We start from the raw sequence: 26,234 nt of genomic DNA, 5'->3' as shown, positions 1-26,234 counted from the left end.
TAAACAGCAGGAGAAGTGAGAATCATAAACCAATAGACGATGGAATGCTGATTAGTAAGAGAACTATGTAACTGGTAGCCAATTAACATGAATGCCCTTTTTTGCTAAAATGTTTAAATAGTGAAAAATTCTGGTGTCCTTGTGCTGGCCTTGTGGATTTGTCACCCAACACACCTTTCTGCACAGAACTGTAAATAAATCAAATGTGGATTGGCCTCTTGCACACCAGGTGAAAGAAGCTATTTTGGAACAACACAGGGGCACCTTCTCGGCCACAGCCACTGCCCCGGTGCCCTCAGTTCCTCCTGGGAGAATGCTTGATTTGAGAATGCTTGATGTATCTGTGTTGAGCACAGAGACTGCCTGATGGAAAAAGTAATGACTGACTGATACCCACCCATTTGCACAGCCTTGGTAACCACAGAAACCTGCAGAGTTGTACCTACTCATAAGGAAGGGTAAGGGGTTGGGGGAGTAGCACAGTAGCTGTAAGAACCTACAGATTTAATAAAGCTTCAGGTTTTGCTATAGTTTAATGAATCTATGCAGTTACAAAACTTGGCATTAAAGACAACAAATCTATCAGTGGGTCTGTGCTATCAACTTTTGAGTTAAAAATTCCAGGCAAACTGACTACACACCGCTGTGGGAGTTCAGAGGAAGCAGAATTTAAATCCTACGGCTTAGGCATCATTGCCCTGTACAAAAATGGTGAAACAGCCATTCTCTCTAAATGTTCAGCATTTAGGAAAAAAAATTAATTGATTTTCTGTCAGCACAGCAAGCTCTAGAGCAGGTAACATCTTCGTAAGTTCAACACGCAGTCTGGCAGGCATTGAAGCAATAATGCCACGCTGCTGGGCAGTAGTTGCCACATTTATAATTAAAGCAGCATATGGAAAATATTTGGTAAGAGTTTGTTAAAGAGTTGCTTAAGACTTACATAGTAAAATGCCATTACAAGCAGTTAATTCAACCACACTGAGTCTGAAGGCATCTGTAATCATTGGACAGAAAAACAAAACAAAACTGCAACAACAAAGAACGCCAAGAAATAAACCACAAAAAAAAAAAAAAAAAAAAAAAAAAAAAAAAAAAAAGTAGGAGAAACAGAGAAACAGAGTGTATCTAGTTCTTTTACATTGCCAAATACTACAGAATTTAGGAAGCTTCACCAGAACAGCTAGCAAGAGGAAACAAACTACAAACCACGCAGTGGAATATACAAATGTGCCAAAATCCACCTGTGAAATAATCATTGTATTTCCATGGTGAAAGTGAACAAGATGATACGACTGAATGTATTAGTTTCTCTTGGCCTGGCTTTTGGTAGCGGGACGAGGGCCCACAGAGGTGGCTCCTGTGAGATGCCAGTCCCCATCCACGCTGACCCGGGGCGAAGGGGACCGGCTGCGAGACGGGCACAGGCGAAAGCCCCGGCCCCGGCCCCGGCCCCGGCCCCGGCCCCGGCCCGCGCAGGCGCGCCCGCCCACCGCTGCAGAGGTCGCGCGAGGCCAGTAGGTGGCGCTCTCGGTCGCGTCCCGCCCCTTATCCCGGCCCGGCGCGCGGGGTCGCGGTGGCGGCGGTAGATCCCGGGATTTTCTCCCTCCTGCCCGGCCTTGTCCGGGGGCTGGCGGGCGGAGCTCCAGGATGTGGAAACTGGTGCCCGCCTCGGGAAAAGGTGAGGGAACACCTGACGCCTCGGCCGCTCCGGCGAGCTGGGCCCGGGCACCGCGGGCCCCTCCCGCCGGCTGCGCGGCTCCCCGCGCGTGCCGCCGTGTAAGCTTCCATGGGGCCGGCTCCAGCCGGACGTGCCGCCGTGTTAGCTTCCATAGGGCCGGCTCCAGCCGGGCGTGCGTGTCCGCCCTGCCTCGGGCCGATGGTCGACTGAGTCCTGGTCCGTGTTTTCCTGGAGCACTGCCGACCACAGTGCCTGTTAAGCCTAGTAGGGCTTCTTTTCCATCGTGTGTGGGATGTCTTAGGGTGCTGCAGGTTACAGAGTCCTGCTTTGAAATACCCGGAAAGTTGAACTCTGAGGCAGCAACCTCAGAAACGGTGTGTAAAGACCAAATGTTGACCTTCATAGTGTTTCTTGCATAAAGAGCTTTGAAATTGCCCCTATACTTTTCTTTGTTTTCTTGTCTATCGGAGCTTTAATAATAGGTATCATATAATATATATATTAATTCCTAAGTGCTTGTAAAGGACAGACTTAACACAACTGCATCTGCTCTATTTCCTGGTTCACTGGGAGGAGATTTTGGATGTTTGATTTATATCCTGGTACACACCTAATATATATCCTAATCTGTATTCTGATACAGCACCAAATCATGTTAAAATGAACTGATCTACCTCTTACTGCCTGGAACGCTCTTGAGTGAATCAAAACACTTCATTCTATTCAGAATGATCATTTCTGCACAGTTCGTATTTGGAGAATTATTTGCCATGGTCGATAACTAGAATCCATCTTTATGTACTCATATTTATGAAGAAACATTTTTGTTTCTATTGACCAGTGGTAGCACACCTTTGGGAGAGAGTCTAGCCATTCACTGGGAAGCCACCATGGGGTCCAGGTGGCAGGTACAAAGCATAAGCCAAAGCATAAGCATTGGTCAGAGGCTGAACTTACTAAGTATCAATTTGATTTACATGAAGATGTCCTTACATTCTTTAGGAGGACATTTTTCTCTCAACCTCTTAATCAGTTATGTGAATAAACAATATAATCTCAAAAAATTACCTACCCTTATAAAGGTGTTTTAGAAAACCTATCTTACATTGTGGGGTTTGTTGGTTTTTTTTATTATTTTTTTTCTTCTAGATGTTAATCTTCAAGAAGGTATTGCTAAAAATATATTGTCCTTGAAAAACTTGTACTGCCACTTTTGAAACTGCTTTGTTTATTGTACAATGTATCCTTTTATAATGGACAGAGCAAGGGAGCAAGAAAGAAAGAAAGAAAGAGGTTTTGTCTATAAGCTAAATGGATAATTCTAATCAGAATCACAGATTCAGAGTCACGGAATATTCTAAGCTGGAAGGATCATTGAGTCCATTTCTTAATTGAATGGCAACACATGGGGACAAAACCCACAACCTTGGCATTGTTGGCACCATGCTCTGACCATAAATGATGCATGGCAAAGCTGAGATTTAGAGGTACTACAAACTTCTCAGTTTCTCTCCCAAGGACTTAATGTATTTTGGTGTTCTTTTCTAAATTGGTATTTTTCTGTCCCTGGTTTATTTCCAGGAGAACCATATCGGCTTTTAAGCGGTGTGGAATACGTTGTTGGACGCAGGAACTGCACAATTCTGCTTCAGGACGATCAGTCTATCAGTCGAAGTCACGCAGTTCTGACTGTAAGTCAGCCTGAAACAAGCCCTGTAAGTAGCCACCATTTTACTGCATTATTGTCACTGTGGGGGCAATTCAGGCTGCCATGACCATGCATACTCTCATTTTGCTCTCACCAGTTTTATGCTTGGAGTAGAACCATTGATCACCTGTCTTTTTTTTTTTTTTTCATCTTGAATTTCTTTTTCCCCCCCTTAGGTTTTTTTGCTTTCGTTGAGGAATTTTGTGACATAATTTTTGTAGTCCAAGCTTCCTTTTATCCCAGAGTGAAGATTCACTAGGAATTTGTATTAAAATAATCATGGCAGGAAAATGATGCAATTAAGTTTCATTACACAGACAAATTTTCAGTTCTGGGAAGTGCTTCAGTTGTGTACTGCAGACTTAGTGTCTGTTTCATTTCACATGATTTGCTTAGGGCACAGAAAAGAAAAAATGTACCAAGGAGAATTAGCAATCAGCAATTTACTGTCAGTAAGTGTTGTGACAGTTATGGATGTTTTGAAGCAGTCAGCAAAAATTTATTTTATGTAACTTTATGTAGTGTTTAAAATAAAACATGTAAAATATATTTGTCTCTTTAATACTGCAAATACTGAGTGAGTCCAGCGGAGGGCTGTGAAGATAATGAGGGGACAGGAGCACCTCAGTTGTGGGGAAAGGCTGAGGCATCTGGGCCTGTTCAGCCTTGAGAAGAGACAGCTGAGAAGGGGCCTCATTGGTGTCTATCAGTAGCTGGGAGGGTGTCAAGAGGATGGAACCAGGCTCTTCTTGGTGTGTCAAACAGTAGGACAAGAGACCGTGACAGAAACTGGAACACAGAAAGTTCCACCTGAACACGAGTAAGAACTTTACTGTGAGAGTGACTCAGTGCTGGAACAGAGCGCCCAGAGAGGCTATGGAGTCTGTATCTCTGGATACTCCAAAGGATCCTGGAGACAATCCCAAGCAGGTTTCTGTAAGGAAATCTGCTTCAACAGGCATGTTGAATTAGATCACTTCCAGTGGTCCCTTCACACCTTTTCCATTCTGTGTAGTGGCATATAACTGCATGGCAGAATTTCATAAAAACAAGCTGTCAGTGTTGTCATCAGCTTGTGAGCCACTTTGCAAATCTGACAGTATCTAACCTCTTCTCAAGAGATGCTGGTGTCTCCCTGTCCTGCAGTTTGGGGAAGACTAGCATTCCTCATGGAAGGAAGCATTAGAAAGTGCTCTCAGGTGACCTTAGGCTTTTACTTGCTATTCAGTGCCCAGGGTAGAACTGAGTGGTAGGTAAAAACGTAATAAACCTCAGAGCCTTGCTAAATTGCACCAGCTCAGGCCAATGAATGCCTGCCATGCACAGTCTCCAGAAAGATGAAGTGCTGTCTCCAAAAAGACTTAGGTGTAAGAGGCACAGAAGTTCTAAAGCTAAAAACATGTATATTTTCTCTTATTTCTCTACAGTGAAAAACAGAAGATAAATAATTACTTATAGCAAGCCTCATTGTCCAAAGCCTTTATTTAAGATGATATTTTGTGGGCTGCTTCTTATTTATCCATTGCTTTGATTCACAATGATAGTAACTTGTTTCTGATAAAGCTGTCTAATTCTGATAAACTATAATGGCGTATTTATGTTTATTTTCAGAGTCAGTGTCTCTCAGTACCTATATTAACAGTAAGAGATACATCCAAGTATGGCACTTTTGTTAATGGATCAAAACTCAATGGTGCTTCAGTGTCTTTGCAGTCAGGTGACAGAATCAACTTTGGAGTCTTTGAAAGCAAGTTTAGGTAAGTGTTTTGATTATAAAATATCAAGTTAAATATTAATTCTTAGAAGAGTATTTTAGCACATCATGCAGCTTTGCAAGTGATACAGCAATGATTAATTTTTAGACAGCAAAGGAGGTAAGTAGTATTTTGGCTGTATTCACACCTGCTTCTGAAATAGTTTTCCATTATATTTTACATAATTTATTTTGGCACTAGGAGATTAAAATTGCAGATAAGAAAACATTGTCATTTTAGAAGATAATATGTCATGCACAGTGAGTATTTTCAGACTCTTTTAGGCAAAGAACAAAATCCTACACCAAATAAGAAGGGAGAAAGGCTCCAACAAACTCTAAACCTTTGTTAGTTGTTCATAATGTAATGAGAAAAGAACTGACATTGGTGGAGGATGTGAACCCAGCTTGATATTTTTTTCCAAATTTAACATGGTAGTGCTGTTTATTTATAGGAAGCACTTCTAGAAATGAAATAGCAGATAAACAGAAAGAATCTAATGACCATTAAAATCAATGTTAAAGTAACCAGAAGGTGGCTTTGTGCCTTAAAATTTTATTCAGTTTTATCAATGCTGCTGGTATTATTTATTGTTAGAAAAAACTTGGCATTCTCCTCCAATTTCTACAACAATTTTTTTTTTAAATATTTTAGGTAAAGATACCTGAAACATGATACAGGAATCATACCATGAGACCAGTTACATCATGGCTGTTGTAATAGAAAGTCTACAAAGTAGAAAGAAATTTAAATAATCTAAACATGAAATAATATAATTTGATATGGAAGATCTAAAATATATATAAAGGCTTATGGTCAAGGATAATGGAAATGCTAGGAAACTTACTTGAAATTGCATTTTATGACACTTGTATTTTTAAGTATTGATCTGTTGGTGACCTGTCCTATTGAGCATACTTCAGCTTTTGGAGGCACACTCTCAAATTTCTTATGATATTTCCAGGCCTTGCACTATTCTTGAGGCACTAATTCTGTGTGATGTCTGTAAAAGCGGCCACAAGTCCATAGAAATATTTCAGACATCAGGTCAAGTTGTCATTAATTTTTCTGAATAAAGACTAGTATTATGTTCCTTCAGGAAATTTTAAAGCAGGAAGATTTTACTTTGATTTAGATTAGAGTATGGGTCTTTTATTTTTTTTCCTTCAGATTTCTGTGAGATACAAAGTGCAATACTTAAGTCAGCTCTGTTCATCATAATTGGCTGAATTAACTTAAGCAATTCTCTTTTACTTGCTCTTTGCAGAGTGGAATATGAACCTTTGGTTGTCTGCTCCTCGTGTTTAGATGTAGCACAGAAAAATGCTTTAAATCAAGCCATCCAGCAGCTTGGAGGCCTTGTAGTGAATGAATGGACAAGAGAATGTACCCACCTTGTAATGGTATCAGTAAAAGTTACTGTTAAGGTATGTTGAGCTTTTGCCTGTTGATAGCATTGCTTTGCAGTTTTCCCATGACTGCTAATTAAATTCTAGACCTGTTGAAGATTTTTCTCTACAAAACCATAGTCAACTCTTCTTTTTCCAACTTTAGAAGATGTACATGTCAACATGAGGTTGAAGGGAAAGGAAACAAAAAAAGTCAGTTTTGAAGACTTAGTAATTTTCATCAGTTGCCTTCTACATTTTCGTAGCTTTAGTCAAGGCACCAGTTAAAAGCTAGGCTGTTAGAAGCAAAACAATCCTAGAAGCACAAATCAGTATTGTTTTATTTGTTTGACACTTTCCACATCTTAGATCTTAAAATGTCAGTTGAACCATATTCTATTTGAACTTTTACTATGCAGTAAATTTGTATTTTCTGGTTTTTCAGACTATATGTGCTTTGATTTGTGCTCGACCAATTATAAAACCAGAGTTTTTTTCTGAATTAATCAGAGCTATTCAGTCCAGGCAACAGCTGCCAAATCATGAAAGGTAAGTTGCCAAATCATCATGTTTACTGTGTTGCAGAATGAAGTTTATGGGAGTTACATTATCAGATAACTACACATTTATCGGATGATTTTTGACATAATATGCAATTCATAGTAATTTTATTCGTAGAGGAATGCTTAATATCATGAACATTTTAATATTCCAACAATTTTGTTGTTCTTATCTCTAGAGTTGTAAAATTAGAGGTCTGGAATTGACTCTATGCTTAGAGATGTTGCTGTCTCTGAAAAGGAACTTGTTTGTTGGTATTTAAATATTGCTTCAAATGCTCCTGGGAATTGATACATAAAAATAAACAAATTACACTTTTATAAAAGAAATTGTATCAAGTTTATTTCATTACATTGAGATATTTTTCCAGTGTGCTGTTAGTTACTGAGTTTACTGTAAACTTTGGTCAGAACAGAGTGAGCCTCACTATTGAATTCTCTGAAATAGAAGAGGTTTTTAATTATCTAGTGAGAGATGAAGTGAGACTAATGTGCATTAGCTTTTACTAAATGAGAATAAAATATTCATTGTTTTCACGGTTAAATTAACTTCGAAAGGGAATTCTTAATTTGGAATCAATAAATACTGCAGAATAGCTCTTCTGGTTATTTTCTTGATGTAAGAAAATGTAAAATAGTCACAATATTGTATGTGGCAATTTCATCTGAGCCCATATTGCTACTCATTTTACCTTGAAAAAGGAGACATTTCTGTTTTGTTTGGGGGTTGTGGTTGTTGGTTTTTTATTGTATGAACACATGGTTTGTACAGGTAAGAAATTCCCACTATGTATATACATTCATATGGGCATAAATACATATGTATGATAGGAAATGGCAATTTATTTTCTTTAGTAGGTGTGCTAGTAGCAATTGCTAGAATAGTTTGAAGACTGAGGCTGGGTAGATGCTAAAACAGCTTCTGATGCACACATGGAAATAGAAACAGAACAAGAGGATCCATAATAAACTTTGCTTGATATGTGGTAAAATATATTTCACAGAACATGACACTGCCTTGTTACAAAAATGCTGATGCCAATCTGGAGCAATTGGTAGGAAATACTCCTTAGTTTCTAGAAGCTGCTTTACATTAGCAGGGTTTATGTAATATGTCAAATTAGTCATCTGTGAGTGGCTTAAGACTCATTTGTTCTTCAGTTTCAGAAGAAAGAATCTGAATTAATTGTAACTTACCCTTCTATTTAAACTTCTACATTGTTTTCTGAGGATGTTAGAAAACAGAACAAACTATTCTCTGAAATACTTTCCTGTGAGATTTTTTTTTCTTTTGTAGTACAGGTGATACAAGGCATCAAAAGCTAGAGATTGGTTGTACAACGTGAAATTTGTTTGGTGCAATATTACCTGGTGGTAATGCTGCTGTTCCTGTCCATTGCAGGAACAAGTAAACAGTGTCTTTGTCTTGCAACCAGGATGTGTGTCCATTTAACACAGAAGTGACAGTATAGTTGGCTTAAGTGCTCCCTGAAAAACATGCAGATGGATATGTTTACCTTTCTGAAATATTTTTGCTAACTTTTAAGATGCTGAGAGGACCTGAACTGGCTAAAAGGTAGTGATACTAGCAGTATACATACACATTATGTAGCTTTCAAAGAGAGTTCTGCATCAAGCTAAATGAAACTGCTGATTTAATACACAGATCTATGTTTAAAATAATTGCTGTATTTTAAATAGGTCATGTTTTTGAGAAGTAGCTTGTGGGAAGATACTGAAAATTTATTTAGCAACTATTTTCATTAAATTCCAAAAATATTTGTTACTTCGACTGGGAGTGTCTATATTGTGCATTGTAGCTAGAGCTGACCTGAGCTAATACAGGCACAGGACATCAGACAGCTTGGGGCAATACTGATTTGGGTGTGAAACAGGAAAAGTATATTGAGATGGCAATACTGGGTGACACTGTTAATTAAATCTTTACTATTATTGTAGAGCTGGTCCCTCCCAAAAAGCCTAGGGAAATATTATCTTAAAGTTAAAAAGAAAAAATAATTAAAGTGTCTTTTTGTTTACAGTAAGACTTCATGTAATGGCAAATCTGCAGTTCCCATATGAATGTGAGACTTGTTGAGTTTTTATGGTGTTATCCTAGTGCTCTGGTACTCTCTGACAGCCTATGCAAGAAAGAACAATAACTGGAGATTTCACAAATGGCTGCATGAGTGCAATCCTGTATGAAATAATGTGTTTCATGACTGCAGGCCAGTGTCTATGGTGCAGGGCTTTGAAAAAGAAGAAAAGTAACAAAATTTTTAACAGAAACTCACCAAGAATCAAAATCTACGTATTGAGAGATTCAAGGTTGTAGAGGATCTTTTCTAAATAATGGTGTTACTGTTAAAAGCTTATGAGGCATATATGAGGAGCACTTTAGAATCCTGACTGCAGAAGACTGTTGCCTCTTGAGCTTTGATCAGCATTGGGTAAGAGTTTATACGGAAAACCAAAGGTTGTTTTTTGGGGGGTTTTTTTGGAGACAATCATAATTTAAAGTTGTATGCTGAAATTAAAATTTGATATTTAAAAATATATTTTTAAAGAACTATAGTCCACTTTCAAAGTAGTGAAAACTGTTGTTTTTCTGTTTTGACTTGTGCTTTTGTCTTTAAAGATGACTTTGTCCCTTGCATTTATCTTAGGTTACTATCTCTAGAGAATCCGCTATCAGAAACCTTCTGGCGTAATAACTAAAGTCTGAATTGCCCTTCTTCTGCTTGAAATTAGTAGGCTTTGTCATATCTATTCAATTTCAATGCAACAATATTTCTGTAAACAGATTTTAAGAGGCTACTGAAATAGATCAAATACCTTCTTCTGCTTGAAATTAGTAGGCTTTGTCATATCTATTCAATTTCAATGCAACAATATTTCTGTAAACAGATTTTAACAGGCTACTGAAATAGATCAAATACTCACATTTCAAAATCTGGTGGATTTAGGTTGCCTAATTTTCATTGTGTACATAAAGGTTGAAGGCTTGATTGTGAAGGACACATAAGAATGAAGATTATTTAAAAGCACCTGTAACTATATAGCCTATTCATAACACATTTTAGCCTATCATAATTGAATTGCATATTTGGATGAAGTAGAAATTTTATGTGCTTATATTATATGTGTTCAGCTTTAAATATATGTTTATTTTTTGTGTTTGAGGGATGTTTTTCTGTTTACAAATGGTTGATTTTTTTCCGAAATGTCAATATTTCAGCATTTCATATATGTCTTCTTTAGAATCTGCCAATCTTTGCTGTTAAACTGAATTTTTTTGGTGTGTTTCTCTTCTTTCTGTGCATAGTAGTATGGAAAGGATATATAATCAGCTGTCAGAATAAAGATAATTAGTTCTGTGATTAGCCAAACTGTGTACATAAACAGCTGTCTGGTACAGGTGGGGTATAGTTTGGTTAAAATTAACTTATCATTTCCATTCTTTCTGACATATGCTTTCACCTTGCTCTGTCAGTACTGCTGCAGCAGTGACTATGTGGCTCAAAAATCTTCTAAGTATCCTGAAATTAGTAGTTAAATGCATGTCCTAACTCCAGAGTGATTTAGGACATGGCTAATGATGGCAGGCCATCATTAACTGGAGCTGAGGTTGTAGGCTGTGACAAAATTTAGGCCTTCAGGGTAGAATTTTATTTTTGCCTAATATGTTTCCTAGCCAAACTCCAGCTCACTTTCCATGTATTGGACAAAATAATAGAGAATCTGCAGAGTGAATCCCTTCAGTTCTGTATCCCACTAGCAAGGAAAGTGTCCTTGTCTGCTGTCACGTTATAGGCTGTTCTTGAGTGTGGTGGCACACAACTTGACACAGTAGAAGAGAATGAGGGGTGACTGTCCACACACGGGGGAGTGAGGAAGCAAGATGATTAGTTTTGTGTGGAGTTTTACTATTATCACGTGTCAATGCAGAATGAAGTTGCAGTCTCATTTGTGAGTGTTGTTTAGTAAGAATGTGGATATGTGTACAGCAGCTTGGGTGAATGCATTCCTAGAAGTGTTTTTTAGTTACACAAGTAGAAAGTCTTGGTCTTATCTTTGATGATGAGAAACTGGGGGCTCTGTTTCTTCTTAACAATTTCTTGAAAATTATTTATGTAAGTAGTTTTAGCAGAGAAATGCAGGATTTTAACTTCAGAACTTTACTCTTAAACAGAAAGGACTATGAGTCAGTACTGATTTGGGAATCTGAATTTTGTAACTTTCATTTTCTGTTCCTGCAGCTTTTATCCTCCAGTTGACGAGCCTTCCATTGGCAGCGAAAACTTGGATTTATCCGAGCATCATGAAAGGAAAAAAATATTCAGTGGAAAAACTTTTGTATTTCTAACTGCCAAGCAGGTAATCAGGCTTTACATTGCAGAAATATTGCAGGGGTAGCTAAGTACAGACTTGTTCACTCTGAAATCACACTCATTCTGGGTTCATGGAAAGAAGGATTTCTGTGTATTTATGCTATGGTATGGTGGCCTAAGCAAGATAAAATGTAGAGGAGGAACAGAACATATTTCATCTGCAGTAGTGCATCGGTGAGAAGCACTACACTGAAAGTTCTGTATTCTGATACCTCTGAACTGACTGCATTCTAAGTTGGGTTTTTTTGCATTCTCTTTTTAGCACAAGAAACTGGGTCCAGCAGTTGTTCTTGGAGGAGGGGAAGTAAAGTTGATGACAGAAGGAAGAAAAGAAATGCCTTTACTATTTTCTCCTGAAGTTTGTGTAGTTGATGTGGGTTTGGCAAACTCCCAGCTCTCAGGATCTGACTCTATGACAAACTGGACTGATTCCATTCTGACTGACTTGGAAAGGTGCAGCATTGTTCTCTTGTACAGCGGTAGGGTAATTTCAGAACTTCTACAGAGACTTGGTCATGGTATTTACATACATATTTAAGCAGGAGGCTGCTTATAAAGAGGTCATTTTTACATTGTTTTAAGTATTTGGCAGAGTAACTAAAACTTCTTGAAGCAGAAACAACTTGGCAGTTCCGTGAGGATTTGGTGGAATTCCTGTTTTCTTCTCTTTTTATTAATTTTCTGTAGAACTCAGTTCTACAAAAAATTCATCATAATGCAGTTGCTTTATAATTGCAGAGAGCAAGCAGTTTCTGTTCTACTATTTAAAAGAAGTTAAAATTTATATATTCTAAGAATTCAAAATAGATAATTTATGATATTTCATTGATTATATGTATTTCATCAAAAGGAGATGAGATGGCACCTTGAGCTCACGTGGTTCACTTTTGTACAATGTTTTTGAAGAACAGCTTCTGTTTAATGAAAATTACTTTCTGTTTTGGTGGTAGGTTTTGTTTGAGAGGGCAGACTGCATACATTACAAATGTTAGGATTATCATTATGCCATTTTATTAAAACAATGAAACAAAATCTCAATCCTAACACAAACCTAGTTCCCCTAAATTTTCCTGCTAGGTAGAGAAGACAGTACTCAATCTCATCTCATAACTGTAGTACTGAAGATCTGGGGGAGAAGGGTGTCTGACTTGTAAGAAGTGGTCAGATCTTTCAAGTCTCTTTTTATGCAGTTTTGAACGAGAGGTAGAGCATAATTGGTTAAATGCCCAAAAATCAGGAAAGGAGAGATGTTAGGGCTAGATTACTGGAGCTAGACAGTGGCTACAGCAGCAGGGAGCATGGGAGTTCATACATATAGGACATGGCTCTAATGAAGGATAATTGTGCTGACTTACTGTATTGGGAAAAACAGTAGTGTTTTTTGGAGGCTGATTATTTGTGGAGGAAGAATGGAACATTTTGTACTCTCATAACTGTGGTCATTTGCCTGTTTATCTTTGAATCTGAAAAGCTTTTTTTTTTATTATTATTTGTATATTAACAGCAAGAATCTTAGGGCTATTCCAGAGGCAGAAATTGGATTGGCAGTTATCTTCATGTCTACAGAAAAATACTGCAACCCTCAAAAGCAGCCTGCTTCCAAAGGTAATTGGAAGGAAGGGGAGTAATAAGTTAACAGCCTCAAAGAGGCAGTATTTCTTTTTGTGTAGGAGCATCAGTTATGTTGTTCTGTTTTGCAAAACCACTAAAAAAAAGTGACATTCTATGAAAAACGTATACAACTCCAAAGAGGTAATTGGTTTTTAATGGTCTTGCACTAAATTGCAATGAAATTTACATGACTCTTAGATGTAAATAAAAAAGTGGATCTAAAACTAGCCTAAAAGGCAGACACATAGAACAGTAACCTTGAAAAGAAAGAGGTTTTGTTTGTCTCTTTTCATCATCTTTTTAGTGACCACTGAATTCATATGTATGTGGTAGTTTGAATTCCGCTATTCTGTCTTTTTATAAAAGACTGGGGTAATCAGGAAGTTAAAGATGAATTTCAGAAATCAAGAGAATAAGAATGGAAATAATTTGTTAAGTCTTTCTTTTTTTTCTTTTTTGCCCTTTGCTCTAAACAGAATTTGCTTTAGGAAAATACAGACACCTCCTGCACAGTGTAAAACTAAAAATAATCTTTCCATAAGTTAAGACAATGAGACATGATCACATTTGTTGCAGTAGTAGTTTGGGAGTGGACATTCCAAGTCTTGACTTGAAGTTTGTATTTGCTAATGCGGTAATAACAAAAGTCTTTGAGAGACAGAAGGAGGTTTTGTTTGTCTCTTTTCGTGCCTCTTCATATTATTCTATATTTTGTTGCTATGAAATTTTCAGAATTACGTTTTATAGAATTATGTTTATGTTTTGTTCTACAAAATGTTGTATCAGGTGGAAAATCCTATCATTATTTTAAAAAGCAAAGAAAAAAACCCTAAAGTCTGTCTCTACATGCAGGAACATGACTTACTTGAAAATGTATTTTGAATAAAGACATATATGCAGTACTGGCAGAGATGCTAATTCTTGTTTCCAGTCTGAACAGTTCAACTGGAGAAAAGTTAAGTTGTCTGAAATTGCGTAAACAGGCTGTATATCAGACTTTAAAGGGAGTAATATTTAAAATTGGAAACACCTGTATCCCAGATACAAGAGATCATCATACAGGAGTAAATATAAGGAATTTTGTGCTCTGACAGTTTTGCATGATCTATATATTGCGTGATATATATATATATAAATTGGAAACACCTGTATCCCAGATACAAGAGATCATCATACAGGAGTAAATATAAGGAATTTTGTGCTCTGACAGTTTTGCATGATCTATATATTGCGTGAGATATATATATATATATTTTTATAAAATATATACCACATGATTTTTTTAAGTGCATTATGTACATACTGGTATATGATTTCTCATTATGCTTCATTTTTATTTAAGCAGAATTTCATTACTTAACCAGTAGAATATTTAACTAAATCTGAATTCCAGAATTTGGTCCTTTAGAACTATTTCTGTCAGGTTTTTTTTAATTAATAAATCTGCTTATTTTTTAATGAAAACTGCTTTAAGATCATTTTATAAAGATCTCATGTATCTCATGTGATCAAGTAGTAATGTGCAATAGCATATGCAAAGAAACACAGATTTGATATTAACCTTCTAATTCTTCTCTCGTGTTGGTCTTGCAGCTGTAGCTGCAAGTTCTGCATCAGCTGTTGCAGGCCGAGCCATTTCCCAGAGTCTGGCTGTGGATGAAACCATAATGCCAACTGCTGCAGATACCAGCACCTTATACATAGCTGATACAGAAGAGCAGACATGGTAAAGTATTCATGGAAATTTCTAAGCTAATATTTGCAAATAAAGCAGTCCTTTATGGCAAAGGAGCTGTATCATTGCCGTGGGGAAAGATACACAGGGTTAGAAATTGTGGTAGTTTCTGCTGTCTTCGACAATGGTGGAAAGGAAGGAATCTGATTCCGTGTTCTTAGAAAGCTAATTTACTATTTTATGATATTATATTATAGTAAAGAGTGCTATACTAAATTATATTAAATAATAGAGAAAGGATACAGACAGATGGCTAAAAAGAATGATAATGAAAACTTGTAACTGACTCCTCAGAGTCCGACACAGCTGGCCATGATTGGCCATTAAGCAAAAACAATTCACATGTTGGATAAACAATCTCCAAACCACATTCTAAAGCAGCAAAACACAGGAGAAGATGAGGCCTCTCAGCTTCCCAGGAGAAAATCCTGGGCAAGGAGATTTTTCCAAAAAATATTACAGTGATGAGAAATGCCATGCACTCACTAAATTGCTGTCACTTGTCTGCAGTGAAATAATTTCTGCTTTTGAGTACTAGATTACAGAAAGCATCCCATAGGATTTAGATGACTTTCAAATGCATTTGTAGATAATGCATATCTATCTTGACTGTCTGAAGTGTTAAAAATTTTCAAGCCATTTCACAATTATAAAAATGTATTGATCATAGCAGATTTCACAGTTTGTTTTTAGCACATTGTTTATAGAGTTTATTCAAAGTGCAGGTATAGCTTTTTTAAAAAGTGTATCTCTGGTAACCTCCTGTGTGTTATTTAGTATTTCTTTCCTCTCTAATCTAGTATGGATATGGAGAATACTTCCCAGGTGCAGAGACAAAGGAAAATGGCTTTCCAGGATACAACTGGAAAGAAAAACAGTGGCACAAGTGGCAGTGTAAATGCAGGAGCATCGGTACCTAGAGGGAACAGAACATCTGGGTTCAGTCAAAGAAGTCAGCCTGTCTCACCATCTAAAATTCCAGAAGCTGGCAAACCTCGTGAGAGTGCTTCACGTCACCAGTCAAACTCAATTATGAATTACTTCCAGGTTTCTAGAAAAAGGTACATTGAAGTGTTCTTGATATTGCTTCCCTTACTCGTATGTTCATGATGTTTCTGGAAAATTTTAACTTAAGCAATGTACTTTAAATTTGACTCATACTTAAAAAGGTAATTTTTAGATCAAATTCCTAGAATGGAAAGTTTTTCCTCAAGGGCACTTTAAATTTCACAATGAAGTCCCTAAAACCCCAGAAGCTGTTATGTTGTGGGTCCAGCTAATCATACTCAAAAATGCTTTTGTAATTTCTTTCTTTTATAATTTATTTCTGGCTAAGGGAAAGAGCTGAAGAAGAAGAAACATCTGTATCCAAAATAGCAAAATTGGAGGAAAGGTCATCTCCTCTTCCCAAGTGCACTGAATCCACAACTTCATTGATCTGCAACAGTGAAGCAAAACAGCATCAAAAGAAAAATAACATCCTTGATCCAAACCTAAATTTTGCAGAAGACATGGGTATAAAGCCTACGAGGGAAAGTGTAAAACTAACAAGTGATAGAACAGACACTAAAACCACTTCTAGTGAAAATCATGCACCAAAAAAGAGAAAGGAATTAGATGATTTGTCTAAAGATACAGAAGCACTAGAAATTCTGTTTGGAAGTGGAGATATAGACTGGGAAGATCAAATGACAGATCATGACCAGGAAGCTCAAAGAAGTAAACGGAAAAAACAGTGTTTGGAAGCCAAAGGAAGCAGGATTCCAGAAGTAAATGTAAATCAGCAAGAGGAGAATAAAGTATTGGTAAGTTTTATATTCTTCTCGGGTTCCTAATCTTGAAATTTGCAGTTTTGTTGGAAGGATGCAATTAAGTCCTTGAGGGAGGAGATTGCCTCTATGCAGAAAGTGGCTCTATAAAATTTGTTTGCTTAAATCTCATACATTAATTTTTAGTTCAGAATTATTCATCTTTTAAATGTGAACATTGCAGTTTTACATCTACCTAAATGTTTTTTTATATTCTGGGCATTTTTTTCTTTGTTTATTGAAAGCTGCTTGTATTCTGAACTTTTCCTCTTTTTTTTTTTTTACTTTATATACTGTAAGTAGAATAGGAGAATACATCCCTGGTCCAAGAAAAATTTCTCATACTTCTTGTTGCTGTGTTAATTACAATGTTGTTACTTAGATAGTACTCAATTATATTTTTGTAATTAATTTTCTAAAGAAACTTATTGTTGACCTCGTCTGTTGAATACCACAGTAGTGTCCAACGTCTTTTGAGTCTTTTGATATTGTGTGAAAGATTATTAAAATTCCTGTATGAGAAATTTTAAACCAAAACTAACAAAAACAACAGCAAAACCAAAACACAGCTTGTGGTTTTGTGATTATTTTTCTGTTCTTGTTTTTAACACTAAGGAAATTTTGTAAGAGGTATGAAGAAAACAATACACTTTGAGTTAATAGTGGTTACTTCGTTGAAAAAAAACAAAGAAAAACAGGTTTGTAAAGGAAAACAGTGTTCACAAGTCTAGAGTATTAACAGTACAATGGGAATAAGAGAACAAGGGGTTTTTTTATTTTTTTGGAATATATATTTTAGTGCTAACTGTACAGTCCATTTACAGTGTAGGCAGTGTTTAAGTGCTTGAAAGTTTGAATGCTTGATTAACTGGAATTTGCAAGATTCCTTGGACCACATAAGAATTAGTAATTTTCTATGCATCCTTAGGTCAGACCAGCTTGACACCTTTTGATGCTTTACTGGAGCTTCTGGCAAAGTGTGAACTTGAACTTCATTATAATGCTCTTTTCTTGTATGTGTTACTAACAGGCAAACTTTAAAAGACAAGTTCTATAATTTAGAGAATTTTGTTTCTTGATTTTTATATTAGCAGACAGTAGGTACTTTTTATTAGGTCAGAGCATACTGACGGACTAAAACTGGTGCTTAGACTAGTCTATTGAATTTTGTTGCTTGATGCTTGGAAAGTTTTTCTAGTCTAACTTCTTGTCAGGATTCTGAAGGAGAAAAATAATCTTATGGGCAGCTAAACTGGTACTTCAGCAGATAAATAGGCACTTAAAGATTTCTGCTGAAAACAAGTCTTTTCATAGTTTAATAGTGACCTACTTTATTCATGTAAAATACATTTCCAGTGGACTAGGAAGGAGATTTCATTATAAAGCTCTCCAGGCAAATTTGATAACTATTTTCTCTAAGTATAGATGCACCTTGTGTATCTGGCAAGACAAAGAATGTGAGTAATTGACTCAAAACCTTCAAGTTGCATAAAGCTGATTTGGTATTTTATGAACTGCTGAAAGTAATTTATGTAATACAAAACTAGTTTTAAACTATAGGACATAATCAACCTGCAGAACACTTTCTTGTCCTGGTAATGAAATGTCTTTTCTGCACACATGTACACTTCAAATATCAAATTGAAAATTCTGCTTTTGAATATAAAAAGCTTTTACAGTTTTCCAGAGCCTGCCAGAACTTTGAAGATTGTACAGATTGACAAAACTTCCTAGTGTATAAGGAAGAAGGAAAAAAACACAAGTGAACAAATAGTAGTGATGTTTTAATAGAGGAAAATCTCCAACAATTGTTATAGTATGCATAAAATCATAAAAAAATTAAAGTATGGGGCAGTTTATTTCCTGTCTAAAAATTTATATTGATTTGAATATGTTTATTCTACCATAAAGAGCAGAAAACAGCTCTATGTAATTAAATTTCCATTTCATTTCAGTTTTGTATTTAAAATAATTTTTAATCAAATAGAAAGAAGAGGATCTTGGATCAGTTCTAACTTCAGAAATGAAAAGTAATATCAAGCAAGAGTCTTCAGTCTTGGTAAGGAGCCAGCTAATTGTAAGTTTGTACAGCAAATAAAAAGCTTTACAGAAACACATCAAATTTTTGCTCTTAATAACCTAGTATTTTTGGATCCTGTTTCAGGGTAAAGGAGGTTTGGAGGATTGTACTCCTTAACATAATCATATGTAAATTTGAATAGTGCAGTCCAGCTTGTAGACTGTGAAAAAAGTAGTTCATCTCTGTGCTTCTGTAATGGCATTTGGGTGGATACTTAAAGGTGACTGAAACTTCATGTAATTGTATTAACTCCTCAGTGTGGTTAATACTTGTACTGATGATTTTCTTAGATTACCTACTTAATGACCTGCCAGGGATGTAATCCTGTCTGCTGCAAGATCACAACTAAAAGGGAAGAGATGGAGCATTGGGAAAATAGATGTCATATACAGTGATTAACAGTAGATAGTGTGCTAGTTTTTTGTAGGTGAGATGAAGGAAGGAAGGAGAGGAGAGTTGCTTGGGGTGGCAGGGAGGCAGAGGAAAAGGAGACTAGGCTGAATGAAACTGAAATAAAAGAATTCTGAAGAGACAGAGTGTACCAGTCAACAAGGAATAATACCATTTCATCTACATACAAATAAAACCTCAAGAAGAGGGAATGCTGAGCAGTTATACCAAAGTGCAGGGTCAGCTCAGATTAAAGGACTTCTGATTATGTTTTACAATAAAACAGCTGTTCTGCATCTGGGCTGGCACTGCCCTTGAACATAGTTTAATGTTACTTACGAGCTTGTCCTGCTCCCAGATTCCTTTGGAATCCACATAGATATAGCCCTAGGCAGCAAAGTGTGGATGCAAACTTGCTGGCATATGAGCATTCTCATGGACAAGAAAAATTTGATATATTAATCAAATTCAGCTTACAGCCCTAAATTTGTAGGCTAGAATTACCTGTAGGCTAGAATTGAGCTGAAAATGTTCAACTTTGTCTGCCATGCAGCATTTAAATATGTATTTAAACACAAGCAAAACAAATTTACTCTATTTATGGTATATTAGGAGTCTGAGAAGCTCATAGTTCAAGTCTTAGCTTGTAGCACTGCTGCTGCTTTCCCTCACTGTTTTGTAATCCCAACTTTTACTTAGGTCTGCTCAGGATAATTTCTCTACAGTTTGTGCTGTTAGACATGCTGTGTGCCTGTTCTGTACTTCAATGCTTCTTCCTTTTTCTTCCCACATAAGAACCACAGCAAACTGCAAGATGACTCCAGCAATCTTCCTAGCAGGCTTCTGTTGACAGAGTTTAGATCGCTGGTTGTCAGCCATCCAAGACAGAATAGTAATCTCTCTGGAAATACCAGCTATGGGGGAAAGAAAAATTTCAAAATGTTCAAAAAGGTTAGTGTGTTTTTTGAATGGTCACAAGATGGCACTATTTAAAAATACTAAAATGTGTTGCCTTCAGATTGTAGAATTGTTTTACTAAAGATTTAAATACCATATTATACTGTAAACAGTATTTTTTTAATTGACTGAAGAAGTACTAGTTCACAAAGACTTACCTTGTGCTAGATTATTGAAATACTTATACACCCTTTATTCCAAGCTGTTACTTGGAATAAGTTGTTAAGTGACAGCTACCATAACTGTAGGTTGTACTTGTAAAAGCTAGTAATTCCACTTCTCCAAAGACCTATATATAAACCATAGGGTAATTCAGAATCTTCCATTTTAACTAATAAATCTTGGATTTCTAAATAGAACTAAATCTGTATTATACTAAAGTAAAATGATTGCTTGCTTGGGTCCTGAAGACAATTGCAAAATGATTCTTAGTGTTCAGTGTAGAAGTACCACTTCAGCTTATATTAAAAATAAAATAAAAAGTAAAATCATATGCTATGAGATGACTAGAAAGGCACTTCAGTAAAATACTATGTATAGAATGTGATTACATAATACTACTTCCTCAGAGTATGCTCTCATTTTTAGATAATGTTTTAATTTTCTGATAATCCACCATTTTGTAACAGATGCTTATGCAGTCTGACAGTAAAATATAAACTCATTTTTATTGATATTTCAATCTCCACTTAATGCACTATGAAATTTATTTATTATGTTTAACTTACCAGATGTATTTTTGTTTGTTTCTTTTGGTAAAAGGAGGGAGTTAATAGCTTTCTGTAAATGCTTTTTTAACTTCAGTCACATTTAAATAAGGTCTTTGAATGTTAGTCAAAGAAAGACTGCCTGACTTTCTTCTGTGATGTCTGAATAGACTTTCTGAATTTGTTAAAATAGATCTTTTATTTGCAATATTCTTGCCTTGTAGTTGTAAGAATTTATTGTCCAACAGGTAGCTTACCCTGGGGCAGGACAACTTCCACACATTATTGGAGGATCAGATTTGATTGCTCACCATGCTAAAAAGAATTCAGAGCTAGAAGAGTGGTTAAGGCAAGAAATTGAGGTAAGAAATTAGTTTTTAAACATGATCAAATTAAAACTTGACTAATGTAAGTAGTCATACCAACCTGTGATCATTACTGGGATACTACAGGATTTTATTTTTTAAATAAAACCTCAGCTGGTTAGTCGTCCACACATGCTCATGGGAGCATTTACAGTAGTAAAATTACTGAATGTCGGAGGTCAGTGGTAACACTCATCTTTTTCTGGTTATTTAAATCCATTTTGCATGCAACACTCATGTAATCAGAAATATTTATAGAAAGAAAATCAGTAACCTAAATGAAAGCAATCTTTTGATGAGTAAAATAAGTGCTATGTAAACTTGTGACTTGTAAAAATGTGACAGGGAGCTAGAAAAAATTTCTATATGGCTAACTGCTCAAATAGTTGTACAGTACAGTTAATATTCTACTCTTGAATAGAACAGAAAGTGTATGAGTAAAACTCTGTTGGGGTGTACTGAAGAGATGTAGTAAGAATAAATTTAATATTTTTTCTTTTGTGCACATCTTTAGATATAAAAATCCTAAAAAAACACTTATCATGGCAGTTCTTTAGCACTTTCATTTTCTGATAGTTTCCTTAAAAATGTTTGCTGATGAGTCATATTGTTTCCAGAGCCTGATTGAGATGCAGTTGCATCAACACTTATCTCATTTTTTGAATCTCTGAATATAGATAATGTTAATTAAAATTCCCCTTATATACAAATAATCATATTTTTAAAAATTGTATTTCTATAATGGTGCTTAAAACCTAAAAAATCCAATTTCTGACCAAAATTGACACTTTGCACAAACTATTCCCTTTCATTAGTTGGTAGCAGTAGCCAAATTTGAGTAGTGAAATAACTTGTCTAATGTGAATATGCACTAAACAGAATACTTAGAGAGAACTTACTTCTTTGGGAAAAACTCTGTTAGTGTAGGAATATTGTTTTTCTAAATGCTTAATTAGAATTATCCTTAACAGTCAAATATTTAATAAACTTTCTTAGGAACAGAACCGACATGCAAGGGAAGAATCACTTGCTGATGATCTCTTTAGGTAAGAGTTTTATGTTTGTGCTTAGAAAAATGTGTATTTTTGCATCACATCTTTTTTTTTTTTTTTTACAAATTTTGATTTTGGAAAAGATTACTTTGACTATTCTTTGCAAAATTTCACGTATTCTTATATATAAAATGTAGTCAAAGTGGTTCATCAGTTTCTCTGGGAAAAAAAACAACCTATTCAGGCTTCATTTAACGTGGAAAATAGGAGGAGGCGAGTTGGAGGAGAAAACATGAAAAGATGTTCCTGACTGTCAGCATCTCTGTAGCCAGTCACAGACAGGGTTGAAGCTGCCGTTGTTCTGATGCGAATTTCCGTCATGGATCATCTCCTGCTCCTATCTGCTTTATCTCCACACTCCTCCCCTGCCCATAGAATCCATATCCAATCCATAGAATTTGCTGTCCAGAAGAAATTTAAGCATTAGAAAGAAAATATTACAATGCTATAACAGTAAAATCAAAAAACTGTTTTGAGAGTTAATAGGGTCTCATTTTGTTTAGCAAAAACTTCATTACTTTCTGTGTTTTTTATGTGAAGAAACAAGTGACCAGTGTTTGACTTCTCACCTCTCATGAATTTGAGGAACACCAAAAGTTGTGCATTTGAGTAGAAAAATACATATTTTGAAGTAGGATTTTTTTTTTTTTAATGACTGTCAGACAAACATGATTTTGTATATCAATACCTGTTAGAACCATTCAGAAAATCTTACTGCATTAACAACTTGCTCTGTTCATTAACAGCTAATAATGGAGCATTTCTTTCAAAGGGTATACATTTAATTGTTGAAGGCTGAATTGTATAGCAACAACAGTGACTTCTAATACCTTTCTAGATATGTGGTGATGTAATTTGGCTCACAAGTTGTCACGTTTTTCTGTCTAAGCATAAAGTTTTGATGAGTTACTTTAGTGGAAGTAAAACTGCCTGATCATTCAGTTATGTTTGTAAGTTAGTCATGCATGAATACAAAACACATCAGAATTTCAAAGAAATGACAGGAGTTTGGGAGATGAAGCACAAATGGAGAAGGCCAAGGGATAGCAAGTAGATGTCAAGATGAGTCAAACTCAAGATGTCAAGTAGAGTCAAACTATAAGCATATTGCAGTAAATCGGGTAACTATTTAGTATGTCCAGAAAATAGCTCTAAATTTCTAATAGTCAAGCAGAAGCTGTATAAAGGGCAAGGCAGGGCAAGGATCTGCTTTGTGCAGGAGTAGGAAGCAGCAGAAAGGTTGTGTCTGAATGAGTTGTGGTCAAATGTACATCAGCATAAACAAACATACCCCTTTTCCCTCCTCTTTTGATTTTTGTGGTGTCCTTTTCCAGTCAAGAGCTTTGTGTTGGGACATTAAAGGCTTGGAAAAGCTTGGTCATGCATCAGATTTAAAGGTTATAAGTAGTTAGGAAATCTGAAAATCTCATTAACAGTTATCTTAAGTTCTTACAGAGGTTCTTCTGTCTTATGCATCCTTTATTCAAATAGTGGTAACTATAGTTAATCATAGGAGTGTAGTCAGGGAAAGGACTGAGCACTGGCTATTCCCTTGCTATGAATATATAATAAAGCTGTTTGCATCACATTGTATATCTATAAAAACTTTGAATATCATTATTTTACTTATTTGTGACAGATTTTATTTTTTTGTTGCAGATATGATCCTAATGTGAAAAGAAGAAGATAAATTGTGACTGGATTTAGTGTTTCTCTGGCAAAACCTGCTTTCTCTTAGGTTTCCTGGTTGCAGTGTGTATGATGTTCCTATATAGGACCATTTGAATATCTCTTATTGTAAGACATGTTTTCTAAGTCTTGCTTTTATTAAAAAAAAAGAGAAAAGTTCCTTTCACTGCTTGGTACTTACAGATTGCAGCATTGTCAAGACCTTCCCATTATTCACTTCAGAGTAATGCTCAGTAAAATACTGTAGATACTTAGGATTTCATTTTAGGCTATTTCTAATGTTTGGTTATCAGTACTATTTTAGGAAAAAAAGTTAGCATCAGGCTATTTTTTCTTTTTTCAGAAAGGCTTTGTTAATTAGGTACTTTCAAAGGTATCTTAAGAATTGAAAATCTGTTGAGGCTGAGATGCAACTGGTGTTTGATCATGATATGATATGGTTGATAAGATATGATCATTATATGATGCATAATGAACCACTTCTCTGTGGTTCATTTTATAGAACATATAACTGGTACAGAATATCTTGGAACTGAAAAACCCAGCTTCTTTTTCTCTTGCTTAAACATATTTTCATTTACACCTTGAAATCAGTGTGATTGAATGTTCATTTGTTAAAACCTACTTCTGAGCCAGACAAAGTCTTAAAGAGTTGTGACACCCAAATTTGGAATTTGAAATTACATGACCCATTTCTTTCATACCTTTACTTTTTTCAATCACTGTGTAAAAATACAGCCTTCAAAATAGTTTGATTGACTGGGAAAGCTATGAAACAATTACCTGTTTGTGGATTAGGAGAGCTCATCTTAATGATCTGAGAATTGCGATTAGTGAGATTGCCCTGGAAGTACAGTGAGAAAAACTTCCCAGACTTCCTGCTCAGGTGTATGAAGTCTGTCTCACATACAGATAAAGATGAGCAGATATCACATACAGATAAAAATGGACAATAGGTCTGTTGCATTCTATTTCAAGGGGGAGGATCTCCTTCCTCATATGAGGAAGTAATCTGGTTGATTGGCACAGTCAGTCACTCCCTCTGCCAAGAGCTCTGAGCAATCAACATGAGCTGCACCCTTTGAAGGACTCCGTTGTGTATCAGATGTGAGGAACAGCATTGTGATCTGTGCATGTCAGGATAGCAGATGTGCTGAAGTCATCATGGTTGCAACATGCAGAAAATACTTGGCCTTCCAAAGCCAGTGTTTTCTTGGGTCTGTCTTGGCTTCTTGCTGGTCAGCAGTTTTCCAGAGTGATACACAAAGTGCAGCCCAATACTTCTGAGCTCCACAAAAGCTGTGAGAGTGTTTGCATCAGAGCACGTCAAATCTTCAAAAAGATTTAAGCAATTCTTAAGCAGTTGAAATTCTTTCTGAAGGAGATGTACTGACTGTTCTGTGAGAATTTCCAGGTTTTCTGGCTGAAGACCTACTGGTCCAACAGCTCTTGTAGACTGAGGTTTTGGATTGTTGTTACTCTATTCAAGCTAATAGTTTGGATAGCAGATTATCAATGGACAAGATTCTTCAAGATTCTTCAGAAAGAATCTCGTAGAACTGTTGTATTTCCAGTTGTAAAAAACAGCTGGAGAATTTCTGAGGTGAAAGGACAATACATGCAATGTATAGGGGCCTTCTACAACAACAACTAAGTCCTTTGCTGCTCAGACTGCAATCTGCTAGGGGCTCAAACAACCCCTAGCAGATCGCTAGGCCATAGTTGAGAGCACTCTTTGTTCATGTTTCGTGATTTAGGGCTCTTCAAATCCAGTTTCCCAGACAGCTGAATTTACCAGCTTTGGCACTTACTTAAAAAATTTAGTATTTAAGAGTTGTGGGTCCCTTTCAGCTCAGAGTATTCTAGAATTCCAACTTGAGGGTGCCTAGCAGGTGATATAATTTGGTTTGTAATCCAGTTTCAGCTGCTGTCCAGTTGATGAAAAGCCTACAGATTAGTACACCTGAGCTTCTCCTATATCAATATGAAGTTAGGCTTGCATTAAAAAGCTTAGACATACAAACCCCTCAGCCATGGCTTTAATTGTAATACCTAATTAATGTAACAAGTCCTATTCATTATTCTGAAGCCTTCCTTCCATTTTAACTTATTTTTTTGTCATGATTTTCACCTCAGTACATTAGAGGAAATATGCTTGTTTGCTTACTGGTTTGGTCTTCTGTTACTGGAAGTTTCTGAGGTAGATGGTAAAGGACATAATTACATGATCCAATAAATTTCAATTTCCAATAAATTACATCAATATCTGCCTTATCCCTAGAGCTAGTGCATTAACTTCACCTGGTATTTCCTTTATGGTATAGAAGATACTGTTGTCGGCTAACCCATCAGGCAGCT

At 36.1% G+C, this 26,234-nt stretch overlaps 1 protein-coding gene across 2 annotated transcripts; it reads left to right on the top strand.

The window, feature by feature from the left end:
• The first annotated feature begins 1,544 nt into the window (after positions 1 to 1,544).
• NBN (nibrin) lies at positions 1,545 to 26,164 on the top strand. 2 transcript variants are annotated; one of them, XM_039695646.1, is made up of 16 exons: positions 1,545 to 1,681; positions 3,263 to 3,396; positions 5,001 to 5,146; positions 6,411 to 6,570; positions 6,977 to 7,080; positions 11,351 to 11,468; positions 11,745 to 11,935; positions 12,987 to 13,087; positions 14,687 to 14,819; positions 15,629 to 15,889; positions 16,165 to 16,633; positions 18,624 to 18,695; positions 19,902 to 20,057; positions 21,019 to 21,132; positions 22,132 to 22,181; positions 23,847 to 26,163. In XM_039695646.1, exons 1-16 carry the CDS (start codon positions 1,651 to 1,653, stop codon positions 23,875 to 23,877), a joined length of 2,271 nt encoding a protein of 756 aa, XP_039551580.1. In that variant the 5' UTR covers positions 1,545 to 1,650; the 3' UTR covers positions 23,878 to 26,163. The 2 variants fall into 2 exon arrangements, with proteins under 2 accessions (XP_039551580.1, XP_039551581.1); XM_039695647.1 differs by lacking the exon at positions 18,624 to 18,695 and having other exon boundaries at positions 23,847 to 26,164.
• Positions 26,165 to 26,234: the final 70 nt, after the last annotated feature.

This window comes from Passer montanus, unplaced genomic scaffold (genome assembly GCF_014805655.1).
Source record: "Passer montanus isolate IOZ18808 unplaced genomic scaffold, ASM1480565v1 scaffold90, whole genome shotgun sequence".
Lineage (NCBI taxonomy): Eukaryota > Metazoa > Chordata > Aves > Passeriformes > Passeridae > Passer > Passer montanus.
Note: the sequence above shows the minus strand (reverse complement) of the source record. Positions and strands in the feature narration are given on the sequence as shown.